General features: G+C 37.7%; 1 protein-coding gene across 1 annotated transcript; it reads right to left on the bottom strand.

Annotated features, from left to right (window-relative positions):
• Positions 1-1355: 1355 nt before the first annotated feature.
• On the bottom strand, positions 1356-17737 carry tmem200ca (transmembrane protein 200C, genome duplicate a). The gene is made up of 2 exons (XM_060869758.1): positions 17393-17737; positions 1356-3931 (listed from the first exon to the last, which is right to left on the bottom strand). Exon 2 carries the CDS (start codon positions 3896-3898, stop codon positions 2291-2293), a length of 1608 nt encoding a protein of 535 aa, XP_060725741.1. The 5' UTR covers positions 3899-3931; positions 17393-17737; the 3' UTR covers positions 1356-2290.
• Between the last annotated feature and the right edge of the window lie 3704 nt (positions 17738-21441).

The raw sequence follows: 21441 nt of genomic DNA, 5'->3' as shown, positions 1-21441 counted from the left end.
TGATCACTTCTATGACTTTATTTGTTGTTTAGAACACTAATAGTTATCATTTACTGCTCCAGAGGATGCCAAATGAAGTGTGAGAATACAGATTTGATGAAGCATCTCCAATTTAAAATAATGTGCTAAAGTTACATCACAACAATCATAGTGATGTAAGATGAAACAGCAACAGCTAGGCTAGAAGAGTGGACCTCAGTTATTAATGCTTAATATCAGGTTATAAAATGTCAAATCCAGCCTACATGATTGAGCTGTGATAAAGGAACATTCTGGATATGAACTTGATTTGTACCAAAAACAACAACCAAACAGTGCCAAACTCTGTCACATACTTATTCACAAAAACACAATCCAACCAGAAGGTCTAGCCTTTTGTTATCTCCTACAGAAATGTCTACAGGAAACAGATTAACGTTTTCACTACCAAAACAATGAACCTAAAAATAAGCACAAAATTTGTATATTTTGCGGTTTATTTTGGTCACGGTGGTCATAGCTGCATCCTGAGCCGATGAAGAATGCCGGATACGAGGCAGAAACACACCCTGAATGGAAGAATTGATCAATAGCATGGCAAAACAAACACATTCACAACTAGAGGATATTTAGTGTAGGCGATGCACCTACAAGCATGTTTTTGGACATAGGGAGGAAACCTGAGAACACAGGAGGAAGATCACACAGAGCAACAAACAACACACAGACAGTAACCCAAGCTCAGTATCAAGCCCTGGAGCTGTGTGTTCATATAATGAGATTATGGCATCATTTTTTGTAGAAAACTAGTTATGGTTAATAAACCGTGAGAGAAATATGTTATGCTGTTTCGTTATAATGGGTTTATATAAAAAACGGTTAGCATTAAAAATATTGAGTGATGTTTTGCTTGATCGTCATTTTTGTACATTAAGCCATATTAACATTTTTATGATTAGAATTTCAGAAAGCAAATTAAAATCAATTCTCCTTAAATCAATTGATATAATCATATTTCATTAAAGTTACCTGAATTTACAATCTCTATCTCATGCACCATCTCTATATACAAACTTACACTCCAATGTTAAATATGTGTTTTTCATGCATGAAGCTAGCATGGGTGATAAGCATGAGTGTTTCATTTTAATTTAGTCCATCCATTTAGTTTTGTTTGTATATAGTCATCAGTAATTATTCTGTAATTTCTATTTAAAAACAGGAAAGATGATACAAGTAAATAGATAAAAATTGATTACTGAAAAGTGTAACCTGCACGCATCCTGACGGAAAACAGAGGGATTTTATGGGTAATCTATATGCATCGCTTTAATAAATTGTAAAATCAGTTTGTACCTGAATGTTGTGCGGTGGTGTTTCAATGCTAAAACCTTACTGACTACTTTGACATCAGTTTCATTAGACTAGTTTATATTTCAGAAAATACTGCAACTTATAAGATTTTGTGTTTTTGATAGGAATCAAGGAACACTGATTTGAGATGGTATGGTTCAACATATTATATGGTATTATACACTTATAATCAGTTACAAAAAACACTTAGGATTTCAGGAACACTTCAAAGGAATAAGCATGGTTTGAATAGATGTTTATGATCCTGATAATGATTCATTGTGCTAGAGGGTGGACGTAGATCAGAATTCAGGCACAAAACATTACAGCCATTTCTAAACAAGCAAGACATCTAAAAAGAAACATACAATCGTAATAAAAACTCCGGTCAAATGCAAACATAATGCGTCTACATCAGGCAGATGACAGTTCAAATAAGATATTGCTATGTATTTAGTCAAACCTTTAAAATTAATCTGGATAATTTAAAAAAAGTGCAAGGACACTACAGTATAAAATACATGCTGTTGATACAGCAACTTCTCATTAATTGTCTAGAAATAAATACACTGGTGGACAGGTGGAACAGCCACATACCTTGTTTCTACTGTGAGTACAAAATTAAACCTTATAGAGATGTGCTACCACACTTCAAAACTTTTTTTTTTTTTTTGCTTATTAAATAGCAATTATAAATGTTCATGGCATGCCAGCACGTTTTTAATGCTGTTCTCTCTAATGCGAGTTTTTTCATTTTTAATCTGAAAAGGCATTAAATGTAATTCCAAAGAAAGAAACATAATATATTCATTAGTACCCAAGGCTGTACAGCAAGTTAATGTATCTATTTTCACTGTAAGAGCACAAGGGAAAAGATCCATTGCTGTGATAACTTTAGAATGTAATGTGTCTATTAAACTTCAAGTTGCAAGTTCACTGATTTAATCCGGTGGCTCAGTCAGAGTTCTACACTCTCTAGTTCCAGGTCCTCTAAGGTAGTGTCTGACTGGGAAATCATCACCAGCTTTTCCTTTTTTGAGTACTGTCTGATCATGCCATGCTCATCAGAATCACCTTCCTCCAAGACAAGGGGGCTTTTTGAAACTTGGCCTTTAGACAAAAGTTCAGAAGAACTCCCACGACTAAAACTTGTCACATCAGTGGACTCAAAAGACTCACCTCCAAGACCTTCGAGTTTGATATAACCCCCACTGCTCAGGCCCTCCAATCGAGGACAGCTACGTCGCCTGGTTTGCACCATGTGCCTTTCCACAGAGGTGGATGGGCAGATACCCAAGTCAATGGACCTGGAGTAGTCAGATAGGGCACTTAAGGACAGATGAGAGCCTGTCACTTTAGGGCCAGGGGATGCCTGGAGGAGTTGCACCCTAGAGCCTTCAAGGGAGAGATGTGGCATCTCTTGCAGGCTCTCACTACCCTTATAAACTTCCACTGAGTCCTGGGAAAGAATGGTTCGGGTGTGTGAAGTCTTCACTTTAGCTTTGGTGATGCTCCCTGATGCAGCTAGTGACTCGAAGCAATGACGAATAGCATCCGAATCCAGGTATTCACTTCTGATCTCCCCGGTTTTATCTGAACCCCTTCTGTTTCCTGCTGTCCTGTGGTTAAGCCTGATCAATGGTAGCGTGAAAGCATTGACTGAGGAAGTTACAATTGTTTTGGTCTCCCATTGCTTGGCCTCTGGTGACTGATCCCTGCAAATGCTATACACTGTGTCTTTGATCGCAAGACTATCCAAAGGTAAGTCTTCTAGTTTGCCAGTAGATGACTTTCTGGATGAGGGCAGGCTGTCTGGGTCCTGTTTGAAAGAGTCTGAAGATGGCCATGAGCCTTTTGCTAGCATAGCAGCATTGTATACAGAACTCAGATTGCCTTCTACCCCCTTTGATTGCATATAGTTCACAAATCCATTTAGTGAAGCATTGTCCTTGGATCGCAAACTGTGAATATCAATAACAGTTGAATAAATGTCCCTAAGGTTAATGATTTTTGTCTTTTTGTCCCTGTTTTCATGCAGCACTGCATTAGCACAAATAAACAGGAAGATACCAATGCCCATAATCAATGGTCCAAACACTTTTAATTTGTCTGAATGTAAGTGTTTGTTTAAAAACTCAGCAAAAACACCCAACTTTGGCGATTCCTCAGTTGTGTTATTAGTATAATTAGAGATTATATGATTTTTATCCAGCTGATAAATGAACTTGCCACTAGTGGTCCAGTTCACTGCTTTGGGTCCTCCTCTGCCATCAGTCCAGGCTTGTTTCTGTAAGCCTTTAACTGTGAGCAGTCCTGGGTAAAGCGGACTTCCTTTAGGCCAGTAGCCTAATACAGCCAAGGCAATCCCAACCAGCAGCACAATAATGCCCAGTGCAGCAATCAGCCCAGAGATTGAACAGAGCTTCAATTTGCCCTTCACCACAACCACCTCATTCTTTCGCTTCTTTTTGGCTTTTCTCTTGCGCTTGTTCTCTGCCCGGTTTTTGGCTTGGAGAGAATCCTGACGTCTTGCTGAGATTCGCAGGAGGCCTCCAGTAGCAATCATAATGAGACCTGAACTAGTGATCAACTAATCATCCTGCATTTGACAGAAAGATTAAAAAAATCAGTACATCAGACAGTCAACAGTAATCAGATATATACAGTAAACATCAGTAATATAGAGCATGTCACAATAAATTAACAGGTTTGATCCATTTTATATAACTTAAATCCATATACAGAAGCAAATATACACTATATGGCCTAATGTTTGTGAACATTTGACAATCACAGTCTTCCCAAGAACTTCCCAAGAAGTTGTTGCTACAAAGTTGGAAACATGCAAGTGATGATGTCGTTGTATGCTGTAGCACTAAGAGTTCCCTTCACCAAACATCTTTCAGCATGACAATGCCCCTGACACAAGTATGGTCCATAAGGACATGGTTTGCCAAAGTTGGATTGGAAGAACCTGCACAGAGTATCCTGCAGAGAGCACTGACCTCAACCCCAGTAGTCACTAATGGGATGAACTGGACTTTTCACTGTGTGCTAGGCCTACAGCTCACCTGACATCAGTGCCTGACCTCATTAATGCTCTTAGAGCTGACTGGATAAATCCCTACAACCATGCTCTGAAGAAAGGTACAATAACAGCAGAGCAAGACTAAATCTGGAATGAAATGTTCAAAAGCACATATTTATATGATAGTCAGGTGACACAAACTTTTGGCCATATAGTGTATAATGCAAACATAGATACCCTGACAGAGAAACACTTTATTTACACTTTAATTAACAATAATTAGCAAAATGTAACCAAAGCTGTAATTTATACACATAATGTATAAGACATTTATACAAATATTTATATCTAGTTCTTTAACTGCAGGGTAACAAGGAAGACAAGTAATTATTTATATTATAGCAGGTGAACCACAACAACAGAATCAATAATAATAATAATAATAATAATAATAATAATAATAATAATAATAATAATAATAATAATAATAATAATAATAATAAATGTTTTCTTATAAAATAGATTCAGTGTCACACTATGCTTTCATTCCTTCAGTTAAGGTGATTTAGGTGTGTTTATTTTGCTAGCTTAAAGCCTTTACTGTAACATATATCTCTGAATCATATTCAATTGTAAGATCATATCTTCCAATTATCTTCGGTAACTGCTTTATCCTGGACAGCGTGGCATGGTAGATTTATAGCATGCAGAGGGAATACACCCTAAAAGTCCATCGAAGAGAACCCCATACACACATGTTCACACACACATTTACATTCAGAGCTAATGTCATTCTCCCAGATAAATGTATACAAAGGAGATACAGCATCAGGATAAAGTTAACAGTATAAGTAAAGCAAGTGAATCTAAAAATCTAATGAGTAAATCATAAATTCCATCACATCATTGTGTAGTAGTATATTAATAGTAATATATAGTATAGTAATAATATCAAATTCGTCCTAGTAGTAGAGGAGTGAGTGATCTAACTACTTTAGAGAAATGATATCAAAAAAAGCATGCTAGCTGAGCAGATGTTAAGAAATCTGTTCATTTAGTTTGTTAATGTGAGGGCTAGAAGCACAGAGGCATTGTCACTATGAACGTTTGTGTGTGCAGTGTAGTGACATGGTGTCTCATGTAGACCAGGAGAGAGAGCCAGATTAGCAGCTGTGTGTGGGAGACCAGGAGAGCACTTACACTCTACCACCCAGACAGATGTCTGCACACATGATGTAACGTGCAACCACAAACTACCAAGACACAAAAGTGATGGCCTTCTCTGTGCCCTTCAGAAAAGTGCTAAATTATGTGAAATGTTCTAATATGATTCCTGGGAATATTGTGCTTTATAATATCACAACCCATATTTCCATCATCATGGACATCACGGACCAAGTGCAACATATATAAATATATATATACAATATCTCACAGAAATTGTAAATAAAACCCCTCACATTTTTGTAAATATATTTTATATTTTATTCATTTATTATACAATGTAGTTAGTGAGTGTACAGCTTGTATAACAGTGTAAATTTGCTGTCCCCTCAAAATAACTCAACACACAGCCATTAATGTCTAAACCGCTGGCCACAAAAGTGAGTACACCCCTAAGTGAAAATGTCCAGATTGGGCCCAATTAACTATTTTCTCTCCCTGGTGTCATGTGACTCGTTAGTGTTACAAGGTCTCAGGTGTGAATGGGGAGCAGGTGTGTTAAATTTGGTGTTATCACTCTCACTCTATCATACTGGTCACTGGAAGTTTAGCATGACACCTCATGGCAAAGAACTCTCTGAGGGTCTGAAAAAAAGAATTGTTGCTCTACATAAAGATGGCATAGGCTATATGAAGACTGCCAAGACCCTGAAACTGAGCTGCAGCACGGTGGCCAAGACCAGGGGCTTTATAGGACAGGTTCCACTCAGAACAGTCCTCGCCATGGTCGACCAAAGAAGTTGACTGCACGTGGTCAGAGTTATATCCAGAGGTTGTCTTTGGGAAATAGACGTATGAATGCTGCCAGCATTGCTGCAGAGGTTGAAGGGGTCAGCCTGTCAGTGCTCAGACCATACGCCGCACACCGCATCAAATTGGTCTGCATGGCTGTCGTCCCAGAAAGAAGCTTATTCTAAAGATGATGCACAAGAAAGCCCGCAAACAGTTTGCTGAAGACAAGCAGTCTAAGGACATGGATTACTGGAACCATGTCCTGTGGTCTGATGAGACCAAGATAAACTTATTTGGTCCAGATGGTGTCAAAACTACACCGGATTCCACTACTGTCAGAAAAGAACAAGACCCTGAGGCTAGAGTGTGCATATGCTCACACAAACTGGACAGATGACAATATTTTTGGAAAGGCAATATATATACGTATAGATGATATAAAAACCTTTTCTATATGGAAGGTGGTTTTAAATATTACATTATCAATAGGTGTGTTTAGACATGCTGCTGTGATACTGCATTAAATTAACTCCATTTTCTCCTTTGAAAATGTTCTTCCTGTGTGCTTTTTTGGGTCTTTAGTCATGTGTTGTTTATATTTGCTAATTCTTTGACCGAATGATAGTTTTGTTGGACGATTTACTGATTCTATTAATTATATGATGTTCTGAGTATAATGTCATGTCAGCATTTCAAAGTGAATGATCACAAACAAAATTTAAAAATACCACTGCACCACTGTGAATTTTGAATGTCACCTCCCTGTTGCTCCATTCCACCCATGCTAGAGCATACACATTCATTTCTTCTGACTATAAAAATAGCATCTGGGTACAAGTGGGAAAGAGCTGCCTTTATCCATACAAATTAGCAATGAACTGTCATTATAGCAGCAAATAATGCTTGCGCCATCAGGAAAACAGACCCAGTAAAATGAAAAGAGGCCACCAAGACCCACGAAAGCCGTGTTATGGCAGTGTATACTTTAGGAATAAAGATATGGTGACAAGAAAATACATTTCAGTTTGACCAAATAACAATAAAGCTAGCAAAAGACTGGAATCATGAAATCTTGGCATCTCTAAGAGGAAACAGAGAGTGAAATAAAGCTTTGTACTGGCTCTCTAAGAACCTCTTACCACAGATTGCTCTTGTGAGCCAAGTAACGGCACATCAGGGACATCCAAACCTGCCTGTTCTCATTTATCACCTCTAGCCTGTAGTCAACAAGTCAAACTCTGAGAAGATATATCAGTAATCTGTGACTAACCAAGCACAGAGATGTGGCTGTCTAAAAGTATTAAAATAACACTAAACACAGCCCCAGAAAGAAAGGCTATTTTAAAATGTTGACATAATGAGTATGCAGATTAAATATAAAATATAAGATTAGCAGAATTAGCCGGGCTTTTGCTAGCTAACTAGGGATAACTATGGGATAGCTAGCTAACTAGGGATAACTATTCTTATCTGAAACACACAGAGGAGAGAAAAAATGAGCTTTTCTTAAACAACATCTGGTTGACAAACAGATGGCTGAAAAGATACCTGGAGCTCCAGCTAATGATAACAGACATCTTGGAACACACAGAGGCTCAGATAAGCAATTTCATCTCTCTCTAATTTCATCAATTATAAAAGAAAACAGAACAAGATTGTGAAGTGAGACACTGATTAGATATGTTTTGGAATATTCCCGGTTTAGGAGAGACCTACTTTCACATTCTGTTAAGTTTGCTTGTTAAATTTTCCATGGTTGTCTTCTTATAGACAAGATATACCACCATTTCATTTTAACTTCTGTTTATTCTTATATATATTGGACATGTTCACTTAGGGATGTACTCACTTTTGTGGCCAGTGGTTTAGACATTAATGGCTGTGTTTTGAGTTATTTTGAGTTGACCGCAAATTTACACTGTTATACAAGCTGTACACTCACTAACTACATTGTACAGTAGCAAAGTGTCAGTGTTGTCACATGAAAATATATAATAACATATTTACATAAATGAGATACTGTATATATATATATATCCTTTAAGAATACACAGAAGTTAAAATGAAATAGTGGAAGACAACCACAATTAAGAAGACAACTACATAAAATACAAAGCAGACTTAACAGAATGTGAAAGTAGGTCTCTACTAAACCGGGAATATTGGGTTAATTGGATCAGAAACTTTGCAATCATCAGTATATATGAATGCAGGTGTTCTTTCATAATGAATTTATGTAATGGTGCTTTCTGTAGTGTGTGGAAATAAACATTTTATGGTCTTTAGTATAAATAAAGACCATAAAATGTCCTGCTATTTCTGAATGCACCAAGAAGTTCACTGAAAGACCAATATACTGATTTAGCTTTCCACAAGTGATGTCCATCAATTCTGAAGAGCGGCATGCAGAGACACTTGTACAACTGCTCCCTTCTGAGAATATAATGGCCATTTTTCTTAATTTGTGGTGATGAATCTACTGCCACAGTGCAGTGGGCATTAAATTCCTTTTCCTCACAATGGTGGAAAACTTGAAAAACAAAGGCCAATACGTTACATAATTTTGTGTTCTCTTACATCCAAATATGGCCATTGGAAGACATTCCAGCATTTCTCTTCAGCATTTTTCCCTTACAGCTGGGGCTATAAAAAAGGACAGAGAGAGAGAGAGAGAGAGAGAGAGAGAGAGAGAGAGAGAGAGACCTTCAAACCATCTGAGGTTGATCTCCTGGGCAGGGTTGATATATTGTTTTACTGGAGGAATTATGGCATGGTTTTATTCCTCACAATTTATCACTCTTATGCTTCACTATCCAGCATAGAGGAGATGTGGAAAGTGGTGCTTAAGGCATGCATGACATCAGATATATCTTTTAATAGTCTTCACTGTTAGAAAACTGTTAGAGGTGTAAAAACTAAAATTAAGCAATGGTAACAGTTAGTAACGCTCTAAACTCAAGCTTTCCAAACAGCAACATGTACACTGAATGGATGGCTACCTTTTTTTAAAAAGATGGACAAAGCAACATGTGGAATTACTCAGTTCTAAGCTAATAATGTGCAGTATTTCAGTACTATGCAGTTCTGCATATACCAGCTTAATTTCTGTTTATGATTCAAAATATTTCCAGATTTTCTATAATTCAGTTTTATGGCTATTTTTTTTAAAGGTGAATATAACACTATTATGAAAAGGAAAACATGGTCAGGTCAGGATCTTTCAATATCCCTACATAACAATCTGATACTCCCTTTAGTCACAGCTTGCAACCTTGAGGTGGACATAGAAAATCAGCTGTCCTTTTCCTCGCATGTTGCGAATGTGACACGCTTATGTCTCTTGTCCAACCTTAGGAGTCTAAAAATTGGCAGATCAGCATGGGAATGGTTGGCTTTCTACCTGAAAGGTTGTTAATATCAGGTAACATGGGAGGGGTCACATCTGCTCCATGCAGACACTCCACTGGTGTCCCACAGGGCTCAGAACTTGTTCCTCTCATTTTCTCCCTGTATACTCACTTTCTTGGTGAAGTTATTTCCTCACATGGGTTCTCTTACTACTGCTATGCTGATGACACTCAATTTATGTTCTTCTTCCCTCCATCAATTACCATGGCTTCTGCTCGGATCTCAGCATGTCTGTCGGACATATCATCATGGATGACAGCTCATCAGTTTAAACTCAATCCCAGGAAGACTGAACTGCTGATCATCCCAGATCACCAAGTCAGGATCTTGCAATATCCCTGCACAATGTTCTGATCTCCCCTATGGCCACAGCTCACAACCTTGTGGTAACCATGGACAATCAAAAATAGGACGCTCAGTTGGTTTCTTCTGTACAACATCAAAAAGATTTGGCCATTTTTATCCAAACTGGCTGCTCAGGTATTTGTTCAGACTCTTGTCATTTCAAATCTGGACTACTGCAGCAGCACGTCTTGTTTTCAACCTGTGTAGTTTCTCACATACCACCCCACTTCTGCGCTCCCTCCACTGGCTTCTGGTAGATTCAGATTCAGAAATGGACCATCGCCCTCTTACCTCAAAGCTCTTATCAGTCCTCGCACTGCATCTCGCACCCTCAGAGCTACCAACACTGTGCGACTAGCTTTCTCAACAAACTGATTAACTTACACAGTGTAGTAACAGGAAATGATTTGCTGCTACTATTGCACCTGTATCTGTAACTCCAAAGTTACATATGTATTTACCCCATTACTGTGAAACCCCTGATGTAGTTCTTTGGAAAGAGGCAGGGTTACAGTATAAAATGTTTACTTTGCTAAGGTAGATTTACATGTCTAACATATTTTGTTTGCACATTAAATCGCAGTATTATAATAGAATATACTACTATAATAATGACTTGCTAAAACTTTCCATTCCAGAAACGGTCCACAAGTTGATTCGTAGTTAAAATACAGATTCAAAATATAATTGATAGATCATATTTGAACCTTCATTAAGCCAGTCCTAAAAAAAACTGCATAGAATGGTAGCACTTTACATTAACATTACTTGAATAATCATTTACTAAACCCTACATATGAACTAATGATGAGTACTAATAACAAACAAACAATGAGCTAACCTTAACTACAACATGATTCTTTTAAATAAATGTGTTAATGTTTTTTAGTTAACTTATCAATTAACAAGAATAGGGTAACTAAATCAAACATCATCTATAAGAAAGAACAGGAAATTAAACTGAATAATTTAAAATAGTAAATTGTTATATAATTTGCCAAATACAGCTGTATACCCAAACATCATTGTATGGTGCTTGTTTACTTTCATAAAGTACATTACAAATCCTCATCAAATGTAGACATCTCAGCCCGTTTTTGTGCATTTCACCATCCATTTCTCTTCAAATCTCTATCTCTGCGTGTATTAACATTTAAAATCAGTGTTCTAAAAGCTTATTTTCCACTGTTTTAGCCTCAGATAGAGCATGTTCGAGTTAGTTTACCCCTATGTGTTAATCAACACATTATTCAACAAACATTTGCAAACATGTACTTAAGGTGGTCGTTATTCATTATTCGTTAGTCGGTGGTCATAGTTAAGGTTAGCTCTTCATTAGTTCCTGATAAGTACATGCATTAAGCCATCATTAGTTCATATGTAAGAAAGCATTCCTTCAGGTATTTGTGCATGATTATTCATGTTCTGTTACATGTAATGTGTCCAAGAAATATGTTGACTGTCACCTCTGGTGCATATTCTCCTCACCTCCAAGCAAACAGCAGAGGATAAATGTACACAAGGTGATGAAAAGTGTCTGAGAGGGTGGCATATAAAATCACAGTTGTCCTTGAGGTCAATGACAGAGATTTATCGGTCAGAGGATGAGCCATGCACAGCATGAATCTGAAGCATGTACATCTGACCTTTCTGATGAGTAGGCAGCAGAGCCGTGAGAGAAATCTAGCAAAGTGAGGTTACCCAAATGCACGAAGAGAGATAAAAATGAATAGAGAAGGAGCTGCTAAATTTATGCTTGTTAATAACCTTGAAATTACAGACCATCAAATCTATTAAGGTAAAGTGAAAATATTCCTAAGTGGCACATTATAGATGGAAGATGGAAGTAAACATGGGTGAGGCTGATCATTCACAAACACCACAAAACAAATAGGTTATAAAAAGAATGATATCAGCCCTAACTTTCACTACTGATCTGAAAGTGCATTATTCAGAATCAGAATCAGAAAGTGCTTTAGTGGCAAAGTGTGTTCACAAACAAGGAATTTGACTCGGTCAGTGAAGCTTCCAGTACACACATAAACATGACCACAAGACACACAATAATTTTTAAAAAATAATGATTTTTTATAATACGATGTGCAGCTATGGAAAAGGTAATGTCATATACAGGTCATAGAATAAATAGGAGTGATTGCACATTAGATAATAATTGATTTTAATAAAATCCACAGAGAAGAAAAAGCACTACAAGGGTCCTTGGAGGCAGTTAACTGCTCATGAGGGAGATGGCCTTCGTGGAAAAAGCTGATCTTGTGTCTGGTGTTTTGGTGCCAGCCAGAGGGCAGCAGTTCAAAGAGGTTGTGGCCAGGGTGGGTGAAGTGTGAAATGATTTTTCCTTCCTGTTTCCTCATTCTGGAAGAGTATACTTCCCAGATCGAGGGCAGCGGATCATCAGTAATCCTCTCAGCAGACCGAATTGTCTCTTGTAGCTTTCATCAAATGTCTGATTTGATTGTATGACTAACATGTCATATAGAAAAGTGAAATATATCTCTAATGTGTACTGGTTGGCAGCCGTGACCCCACTATATGTCCAAACGTCAGATTAATTTGAATGGCAGAAACAAAAACAAACACACTTCAAAATGCTACTCCCTATACATGTATGTGTGTGTCTTCTAGTAATGAGGCAGCGCCACATGGCCCAGTGATAAGCTTATATAGAGTTAATGGGCAGTGAAATATGCACCAGTGAAGAACAAGATCATTAAACTAACAATTACCCTTATTGTACTCATTCTAAACACAAAATCCCCACACTCAGCACCTACAAGGATACAGCAGCTAGCTAACTTTCACCAACAACTCAGGCGATGAATGTTATGGTATTATGACGCATTTTAATACAGTAAGTCATTAGCCATGAACAAGTGTATGTCCTTGACTTGTCACGGTGTGAACCTTTACTTTGATATGCCGTCATCATGGATGAATAAATCAGGAAATTAAACTGTCATCTACTGAGATGGTAAAGTATAAAATTTCACTCGATTCCCTGAATAAACTATAAGGAGCTACATTACTTCATGTGACATGGCTTAAAGGTAATAGGATATCATTACAATTCCAGTTATAAAAGAAACAATAAAGGTAAAGGCATATTAGTTTACTGATTTATACATGCAAACTGACAACTACAAAAGTAAATGTTCACACTCCTTAATATAATACTGAAAGTGCTATACATTTAGATCATATTTTTAACAGCATGTTGTTGCAAAGATTCTTAAAGCCTTACGATCATTGCCAAAAGGACAGTGTCAAGGAGATGGCATGAGATAGAAACCTATTGAGAGCTTCAATGAGGACTAGAACGAGAAATCTATCCTCCTCTTGAAGACTCTGACTAATAAGATGTTTATATTGAGTTCCTGATGAATTGTCACACTGAGAAAAAAAACAAGGAGTTGAATGAATACGCATCAGATACCAATTACACTGAACACTTTAACAAATTAAGGTTAATGGGTCCCTTCTGGGAACTCTGAATGGTTCTATGCACAGACAGGTGACTAATAAAAGAAGACTCAGTGGCTCTGTTATGTTGTGGCATTTTGCTGCCATGCTTTGGGTCCATCTGTACCTTTAGAGGAAAAAGTGATGCAAATCAATATGAATTTCTGACTGATTACCTTCATACTATGGTAAAGCATTTCTATGGGAGTGGTCTCTTCCAGGATGACCACCTCTCCAAAACATTTAGAAATGTTTTGGAAGAATGAAATTGTCAATTGCTCCAATTCAATTCATAAGACTTGTAGAAAATGTGCCAGGTTTTGCACACTTTATGTTACGTTAATTTTTATTTTAATCAGGCATCCATCTGTAACAACCTGTTTTTAGTAAGGGGTTTCAAGCAGAAACCCTGTAGGAAGCTACGATCCTGTTAATATCTAAAGAACTCCTGAAGAAACAATTTTTCTGAAATAGTGTATGATTGATAGTATTATGAGGACAAGTCAGGTTTGTTATAAACATAAGACAGGTTTAGAGATCCGTCACATGCGATTTTCCTAGCCTACTCTAAGCAAACAAAACAAAAAAAACAGGCATGGTTGTGGCCTGGATTGTCCTTGTTTGGATCAAACCCACAGTGCCCTAGGAAATCTAACCCCATGGAAAGCTTGTGCAGTGTAGGACAGAAAACCATTCAAATTAAATTAACCTTTCTCAACAAAATAAACTCATATTTCTACTTGAATATTATGAAAGCACAGTCTACCAGGCTGAATGAATATTTTTATGATAACTTACATGGCAGCGGAAATGCAAATACAAAATAAATAAATAAATAAATAAATGTTGTTGTTTCGGCTGCTCCCTGTTCAGGGTCGCCACAGTGGATCATCTGGTCTGCATATTTGATTTGGCACACGTTTTTACGCCGGATGATATTCCTGATGCAACCCTCCCATTTTATCCGGACTTGGGACCGGCACTGAGAGTTAGCTCTTCAGTGGCTGGATTAGCTCCCTGCCCGGAAATGGGAGCACCAATGAGAGTACGGGATCCTGCCGCTGGAGAACCAGGAGTAATCAAATAAATAAATAAATAAATTAATTAATTAATTAATAAAATTCAGTACATATATGTCTGTATAGTAATTCAAATTGTTACTGTTTACAAATGTAGTGAGCAGACAAGCATCTCAGAATGAACAAGACATCAATTCTTTAGGTCGATAGATTATAACAGCAGAAGACCACATCGGGTTCCACTCCTGTCAGCCAAGAACAAGAATCATGAGCAGAGACTCAACCAAAGTGGACAGTTGAAGACTGGAAAAATGATTGGCGTTTTTTTTTTTTCTTCTTCTAATCTTCAACTGTCCAGTAAGGGTGAGCCTGATATTAGATAACTGCAGTTTATGTGAAGTGAAAAACATTGATTATCTTGTTTCAGTGACACCTGTCAAGGTGTGTGATATAAAAGTTAATGTGTTGGAAGCAGGAAAAATTGACAAGTGTATTTTGTGAGTCTGACAAGGGAAAATTGTGATGGCTAGCTGACTGGGTCAAAGCATCTCCAAAACAGAAAGTCTTGTGGGGAGTTCCATCTATGCAGTGGATAATACCTACCAAAAGTGGTCCAGGGAAGTGCAAACAATGACAGGGTCATGGAAAGCATAGCCTTGCCCTGTCTGTTAGAGTCCCAAAGTAGAGCTACTATAGCAGAAATTGATGAAAAAGTTTATGCTTGCTATGACAGAAAGGTGCAGAACACACAGTGTGTCACAGCTTTATGTTTATGGATCTGTGTAGCTGAAAACCGTTCAGAGTTCCCATGCTGACCCGTTCACTACTGAAAGCACCTGCAATGGACACGTGGGCATCAGGACTGGACCATGGAGCAGTGGAAGAAAGTGGTCTGTTCTGACGATTTATGTTTTCGTTAACATCATCATGTGCACAGATATGTGCATGTGTGTCTTCACCCTGAGAAAGAGATGGCACCAGGATGCACTACAGGAAGAAGGGAAGTTGGCAGAGGCAGTGTGATGCCCTGGGCAACATTTTGCTTTGAATCCTTTTTAATGTCCTAGCATTCAAATTGTTATTTGACACATACAGTACCGCCTACATTAACATTGGTCAGACCAAGGACAACTCTCCATAGCAGTGGCCTTTTTCAGCAAGATAATACACCCTGCCACACTGCAGAAAATTGTCTTAACTGGTAGGATGACAAACTATTTTCCTTTCGGTCAAGGCTCCAGTATTTGAGACACACACACATAATGATCAAATGTATGGCAGACAAAGGGTTCCTGTTCTTTTCTTTACTGGGTTGTGAAGCAAAGCAGAGATAGATTGTGAAGAATAAAACCATCTCATAATTCTTCCAGCACAAAACAATCTATCAGCCCTGCTCAAAGGATCAACCTCAGGTGATTACTGGGATCAGCTACTGCTGCCAAGATGCATCTCTCACACTCTCTCACTGAATTTCTGACCTTAAAAATGGCAAAGCATGTATTTTATAGAATGACGACGCTTCACTTTTATTTATAATATGATATTTATCAGAGCTCTGTATCTGATATGTATTCAACACTGACATCTTCTTAATAACTGAGCCAAATGTCTGTGAGCATCTGTTTCCAGGTTATATGAAAGATCACAGATACAGTGATGCTTGCTTTAAGACTATATTCACATGCATGACCTGCGGCATGTCAATCAATTCAAGAGGTGTTCACAGGTAAAATACATCAGTGGAGTACGTCAGAAAAAACAGAGCTGATCCTGCACTGATTCAGTGTTTTGTGTTAGTATCAGCACTGGATTAGAAAATATGTTCACTAGGTTGTTTTAATAGTTTTATAAAGAGAGGGTAAAAAGATTCTGTTGCAAGATAAGTCTCATAACACTGATGGTACAGCACAAACCGCTCCTTTGTGGGTCAGATTTCTTTAAAAGAATCTACTGTACTGTATGTACAGTATTAGTGGATAGGATGCATCAAGAGTATCTATTTTATTATTGTTTGTCATGTCCTGTTAGACTCTTATCTGACTGATCTATGAGCTCTTTTCTATTCTACACCATTTAGTGAAGTGTATCTGTAGCTCCTTAAACCTTAACAAAGACCTGAAAAACACAACACAATTACAGCAGTGCGTGTTCTCGTGCATTGAAGATGACCATCATCCTAGTGCTGTAAACTGATGGGACGGAGGAATGTATGAACATAAAGAAATGATGGATGATAACAAGACGCACATGGGAAAAAAAATCCACATATTTACCTACGTCTATAAAAACAACCAGAATGTAATTTGCTGCTTCCGATGAAGCTACTTACACCATCTCCTCTGCATTTACTCTGTGCTGGTGGAACTACAGTAGACCAACACTGTTTGTGGAGAAATTATGATGTACATCTTATTATAAATCCAGACTGTTCTACACATTGTTTATATGGTTTTATCTTTTATACATCAGCCTGATATTTTCAAAACCAACCAATAAAAAGCAGTTTCTAATTCAAATCAGTGGTTTTGAGAGGAAATGTGGAGGCACTGGTCAAAGCATGGTCTAGGCAATTGTAGGAATTATGTGTGGAAATGTATGCTCCATTAGAGCTCACTGTTCTCACACAGTGTTTACAGTGATGTACGGAATACATCTGTAAATGGGGAATATTTAAAATGTTAAAAAATACAGATAATTGTGCTCCGGCGTCGTGACAGTATCCAGAAAAAAGCAACACGGGTGATGGGGAGGGAAAAAAAGATCAGTGTGTGATTTAAAAAAATAAATAAATACATATCTACATTTATACAGCAACGTTACTTACCGAGTGAGAAATGTGCATCAGTGTCATAGCCGAATTCAGGCGATGATCAACAAAAGTTTCTGTCCACCGAGATCATCATTTTGCGCAGTGAAGAAAAACGTGGAAACCCGCGCGTAATTCCGCATGAACAGGGAAACTGCTCGGTTCCATCCTTTTATTACCCGCAGCAGTGAATCCATCCATCCTTCTCCTCGATCCTCTTGCCCTGTGTTTGCTTCTCTGTCTACACGTCCATCAGTCCGTCAGCACAGCTCTGTGTCCAGTCCGGAATGGAGAGTTCACAGCCAGGCGGGGTTGCCAGATTCGAGTCTCACCATCCAGTTATGGTTTAAAACCCGCCCAGGCTTTCACTAGGATATACATCACCAGAAGTGTAACTTATAAATCTCGTCAAGCAGCCGAAGGCAAATTATCCCAGCACAATAGGATTATACACAGAGCAGTTAATAAGGGAACGGCAACACTGCGCTCATGATGGCGGGATGCTGATGTTGCGCTGATTCGCGGCTGTTGTTGCTATGAAACCGCCGTATCAGGAGAGAGAGAGAGATAGAGAGAGAGAGAGAGAGAGAGAGAGAGAGAGAGAGAGAGAGAGAGAGAGAGTCAGTCCTTTTTAGAAAAGGCCAGCAGGTATTTTACACATAAAAGCAACAAGGAAGTACTTTGTGTAATGGAAGAACAAAGCTGTTCACACATCTATCGTGTTTAAATCTAATTTATATAAGTTTAATAAACAGGTTTCTAGTTTAAACTAAATTCTGGTTTCCTGCTATGTGTATTTACTACTTGACTGTTCAAACATAACAGAATGTATGTAGGTGAGCATAACAGTTAGGTAAGGGTTAGGGTTGGAATAGATTTATAACTCATTATTAGATAGATTTATAACTAAACATTATTTGATCTGTTTAAAGAATTATAACTAGTGCTCAGGTTGTGTTATTGTATACACATGTAAAGATAGACATGAAAGATCAAGTTTCTAAGAAAGTAAAACATACAGTAAATATATGGTCAAAAGTTTTTTGTATACCTGACCATCACACCCTCTTATGCATGGTGAAAGTCTGATTTCAGATTTAGTTCACCATTTGTACAGTTCACCTTCACTTCTGTGAAGGCTTTCCACTATATTTTGAAGTGTGGCTGGGGGATTTATGACATTCTTGACATTACAAATGAGGTCAGGTTTGTCTGTCAGGCTAATAGGTAATCAGTGGTTTTGAGTACAGGGCTCTATGCAGGTCTTCCATGTCAACCATCAAGCAATGACTTCATGGAGCTCACTTTGAGCACAGGAACATTGTCATGCTAGAAAGCGTTGGGCCTCTTGGTTCAAATGAAGGGAAAACTATGTGAGACCAGCTACAGTATGTGGCATAGTTGGGAAAAGGCCTCATACTTTTGATCATAATTTTTTTTGCTCTCATACCTACTGTATATGATGAAATATTCACATTAGCATGTTAAATATTAGCATGTTTACATTGTCACTTTAAATGTTCCCATCAAGTGGGTAGAGAAAGAAAGTATGTTTTAATTGTTCCAACATTGCTGAATGTTGCATAACATCTATCAATATGGCAATTAAGTCTGTTATAAGCCACAAATAATTAGTGTGCCACAGAGCATAGTGAATGAATTCCATTGCATCTCTAATGCATTTTACATGTTATTTAAATGAATTAATCAAATACTTCATTTAAAACCTGATTGGGTGCAATACATTTTGATAGAGTATAATTCGAACACTATTAAATTTCAATTTGGTACCGTGCTTAGCTTAAAAGGGTGAAATTATTCCTTTTTATGTTATAATCCAAATTCTAGTTTCAAAAAACACTATATCGTTATTATATCATTACATGTTGCAGCTGTGATGTCTAAGGCTATAAAAAGCACCTTTGAAAAAAGTTTAAGAATATATTAATTCATTCACAGTGAAATCCTTTATACTAATTAGGGAGATAGATCCGGATCATATCCCAGAGCACTGTATATGGTGACTGTACAGGAGACCACACTCACTCACACGCACAAACAATTTAGCACGGGCAATACCTGATAGCAGCATATTTTTAAAAGGTGGAAGTAAAGTAAAATTTGAGGAAACCCACACAGACACAGAGATGGTAACCTGAGCTCTGAAGTGGGGGATGCTGCTGCACCATGCCACCAACTTAAAGCATGGGCTTCACCAAAATGATTACACTGCATCATGTATACTGTGAAACTATTATACTGTACACAACATTCAATAAAGAATCTTTTCATATTACAGCTTTCTTTAGGTTAATTTTGCAGTAATGACGAACAAACAATATTATTGACCAGCCCTTCTCAAACACAGAATGAGTAAGATACTCTCTGTATTCAGGATTCTTTAAGAGCATCGTAGATTTGATCTTGAGCTCAGTGGGTTGTCTACATTCCCTAGGATTTCTCCCACCTCCCTCAAACTCCCAGTAGAGTAGATGGTTTTCCTAAAATAACTTGCCCCTATAGGTGTAAATCATTGTGTAATTGTGTTTGCATAGTGTTCTTTATCGAGCTTGTGTCCCATCAAGGTTATATTGACTCCTTAGATCACTTTAATTGGAACATCTGAATACAAGCAATTATCCAAACAGCCAGTTAGGTGCTAGCAGCATAATGCATCAGATACAGGTCAAGCATCTCACTTAATGTTCACATCAAACAGAATGGAGAAAAAATGTGACCTTTCTGAAAAAACATGCTGAAGATCTTCTCATCTGATTGCAGTTTATCTGATTACAGTACAAATACAAATTTCCATGCTTTGTTTTTGTGCTACTCTGCAAAGTAAATGCATCTTTGGCTTGCTGGGTTTGCAAATAGATATTTTACTGAACTTAATCTTTGTTTAAATAATTGTAAAAAAAAAACAAAAAAACAAAAACAAAAACAAAACAAAAAAAACTGTAAGAATTTATATCATTGTCAGTAATGATTGGGCAGTCATATAGAGAACCTGAAAGTAGTAATCAAATAACTCTCAGTCTTTACAGTTTTATCCATTCTCACTAAATCTTTATATAGAATTTATACATGTGGATTGTTTGAGGAGATTGGTTGAATTTGTGTCGAACATTTTAATGCTTAACTTTGTCAATTTGCTGGTTACATTTATAATTTTTTGTGTATCCATTTTCAGCTCATTAGTAAACACACCCTTGTTTAGTTTAATTTGTCCAGACTGGAGGACAATAATCAAGAGCTAAGGAAGTTTTAGCTCTATTTGTGCAGTAGTGACTGGACAATGAGCAATACTACTTTTACACCAAACAAACTGCATGGTATTTACAGTATACGGTTCAAACACAACGGACCATTAGAGATGCCAAGCTACCAACAATGCCTGTCTTTTGACCCCCCTCAAGAACAGAGGGAAATCATGCAATCTACATGCTCTGTTGCTTTTTATTAAATAGATGCTTCCAGGCTTTTGCTTCTGTGGCCCATTTTGCTGGAGCAGATACACTACACGTCGTTCTGATCCTTCCTGCTCTGCCTCCTCAAAAGTCAGCACTCAGATGTACTGCATCTCATCAGCTTGAGTGTAGTCTCTGTGGGGCAATGCCTGATAAATGCATCCGTTCTCTCACTGCAGCAAAAGGATTTATTGAACCTCAATGACCACTTGTGTGTTCCCTGACGTCTGCATGCAATCACATAGTGTACATAACAGCCAGAATCCATAAGCACTGATTAAAACTTCAAGAGGAAGATAAGACCTCATGGGACAATCAGGCTCAGATTAGTGGTCCAGGGTTAATCAACATGCAACTGAATGACGTGCTGCTCTTATATTGGTTGCTGCATTTTCTGCCACTTCACAAAAAAAAAAATGTATGAAGTTCATTTCACTTTATCCGGTCGTGGTCATGCTGGATCCAGAGCACAAAAACACAGTCTATCACAGAACAGCATGCATACACAGACTCACAAACTCGTCACACCTGGAGGTATTTTAGATAAGTCAATTCATCTACTGTAATGTTTATATAAAAACCAAAGCAAGAAATAAC

This window comes from Tachysurus vachellii, chromosome 5 (assembly GCF_030014155.1).
Source record: "Tachysurus vachellii isolate PV-2020 chromosome 5, HZAU_Pvac_v1, whole genome shotgun sequence".
NCBI lineage: Eukaryota > Metazoa > Chordata > Actinopteri > Siluriformes > Bagridae > Tachysurus > Tachysurus vachellii.
This window is presented reverse-complemented; position numbering and strand designations above follow the sequence as displayed.

What these genes read in the sequence shown, in the direction of transcription:
- tmem200ca (XM_060869758.1), bottom strand. Translation starts at nt 3,898, where the DNA reads ATGATTGCTACTGGAGGCCTCCTGCGAATCTCAGCAAGACGTCAGGAT.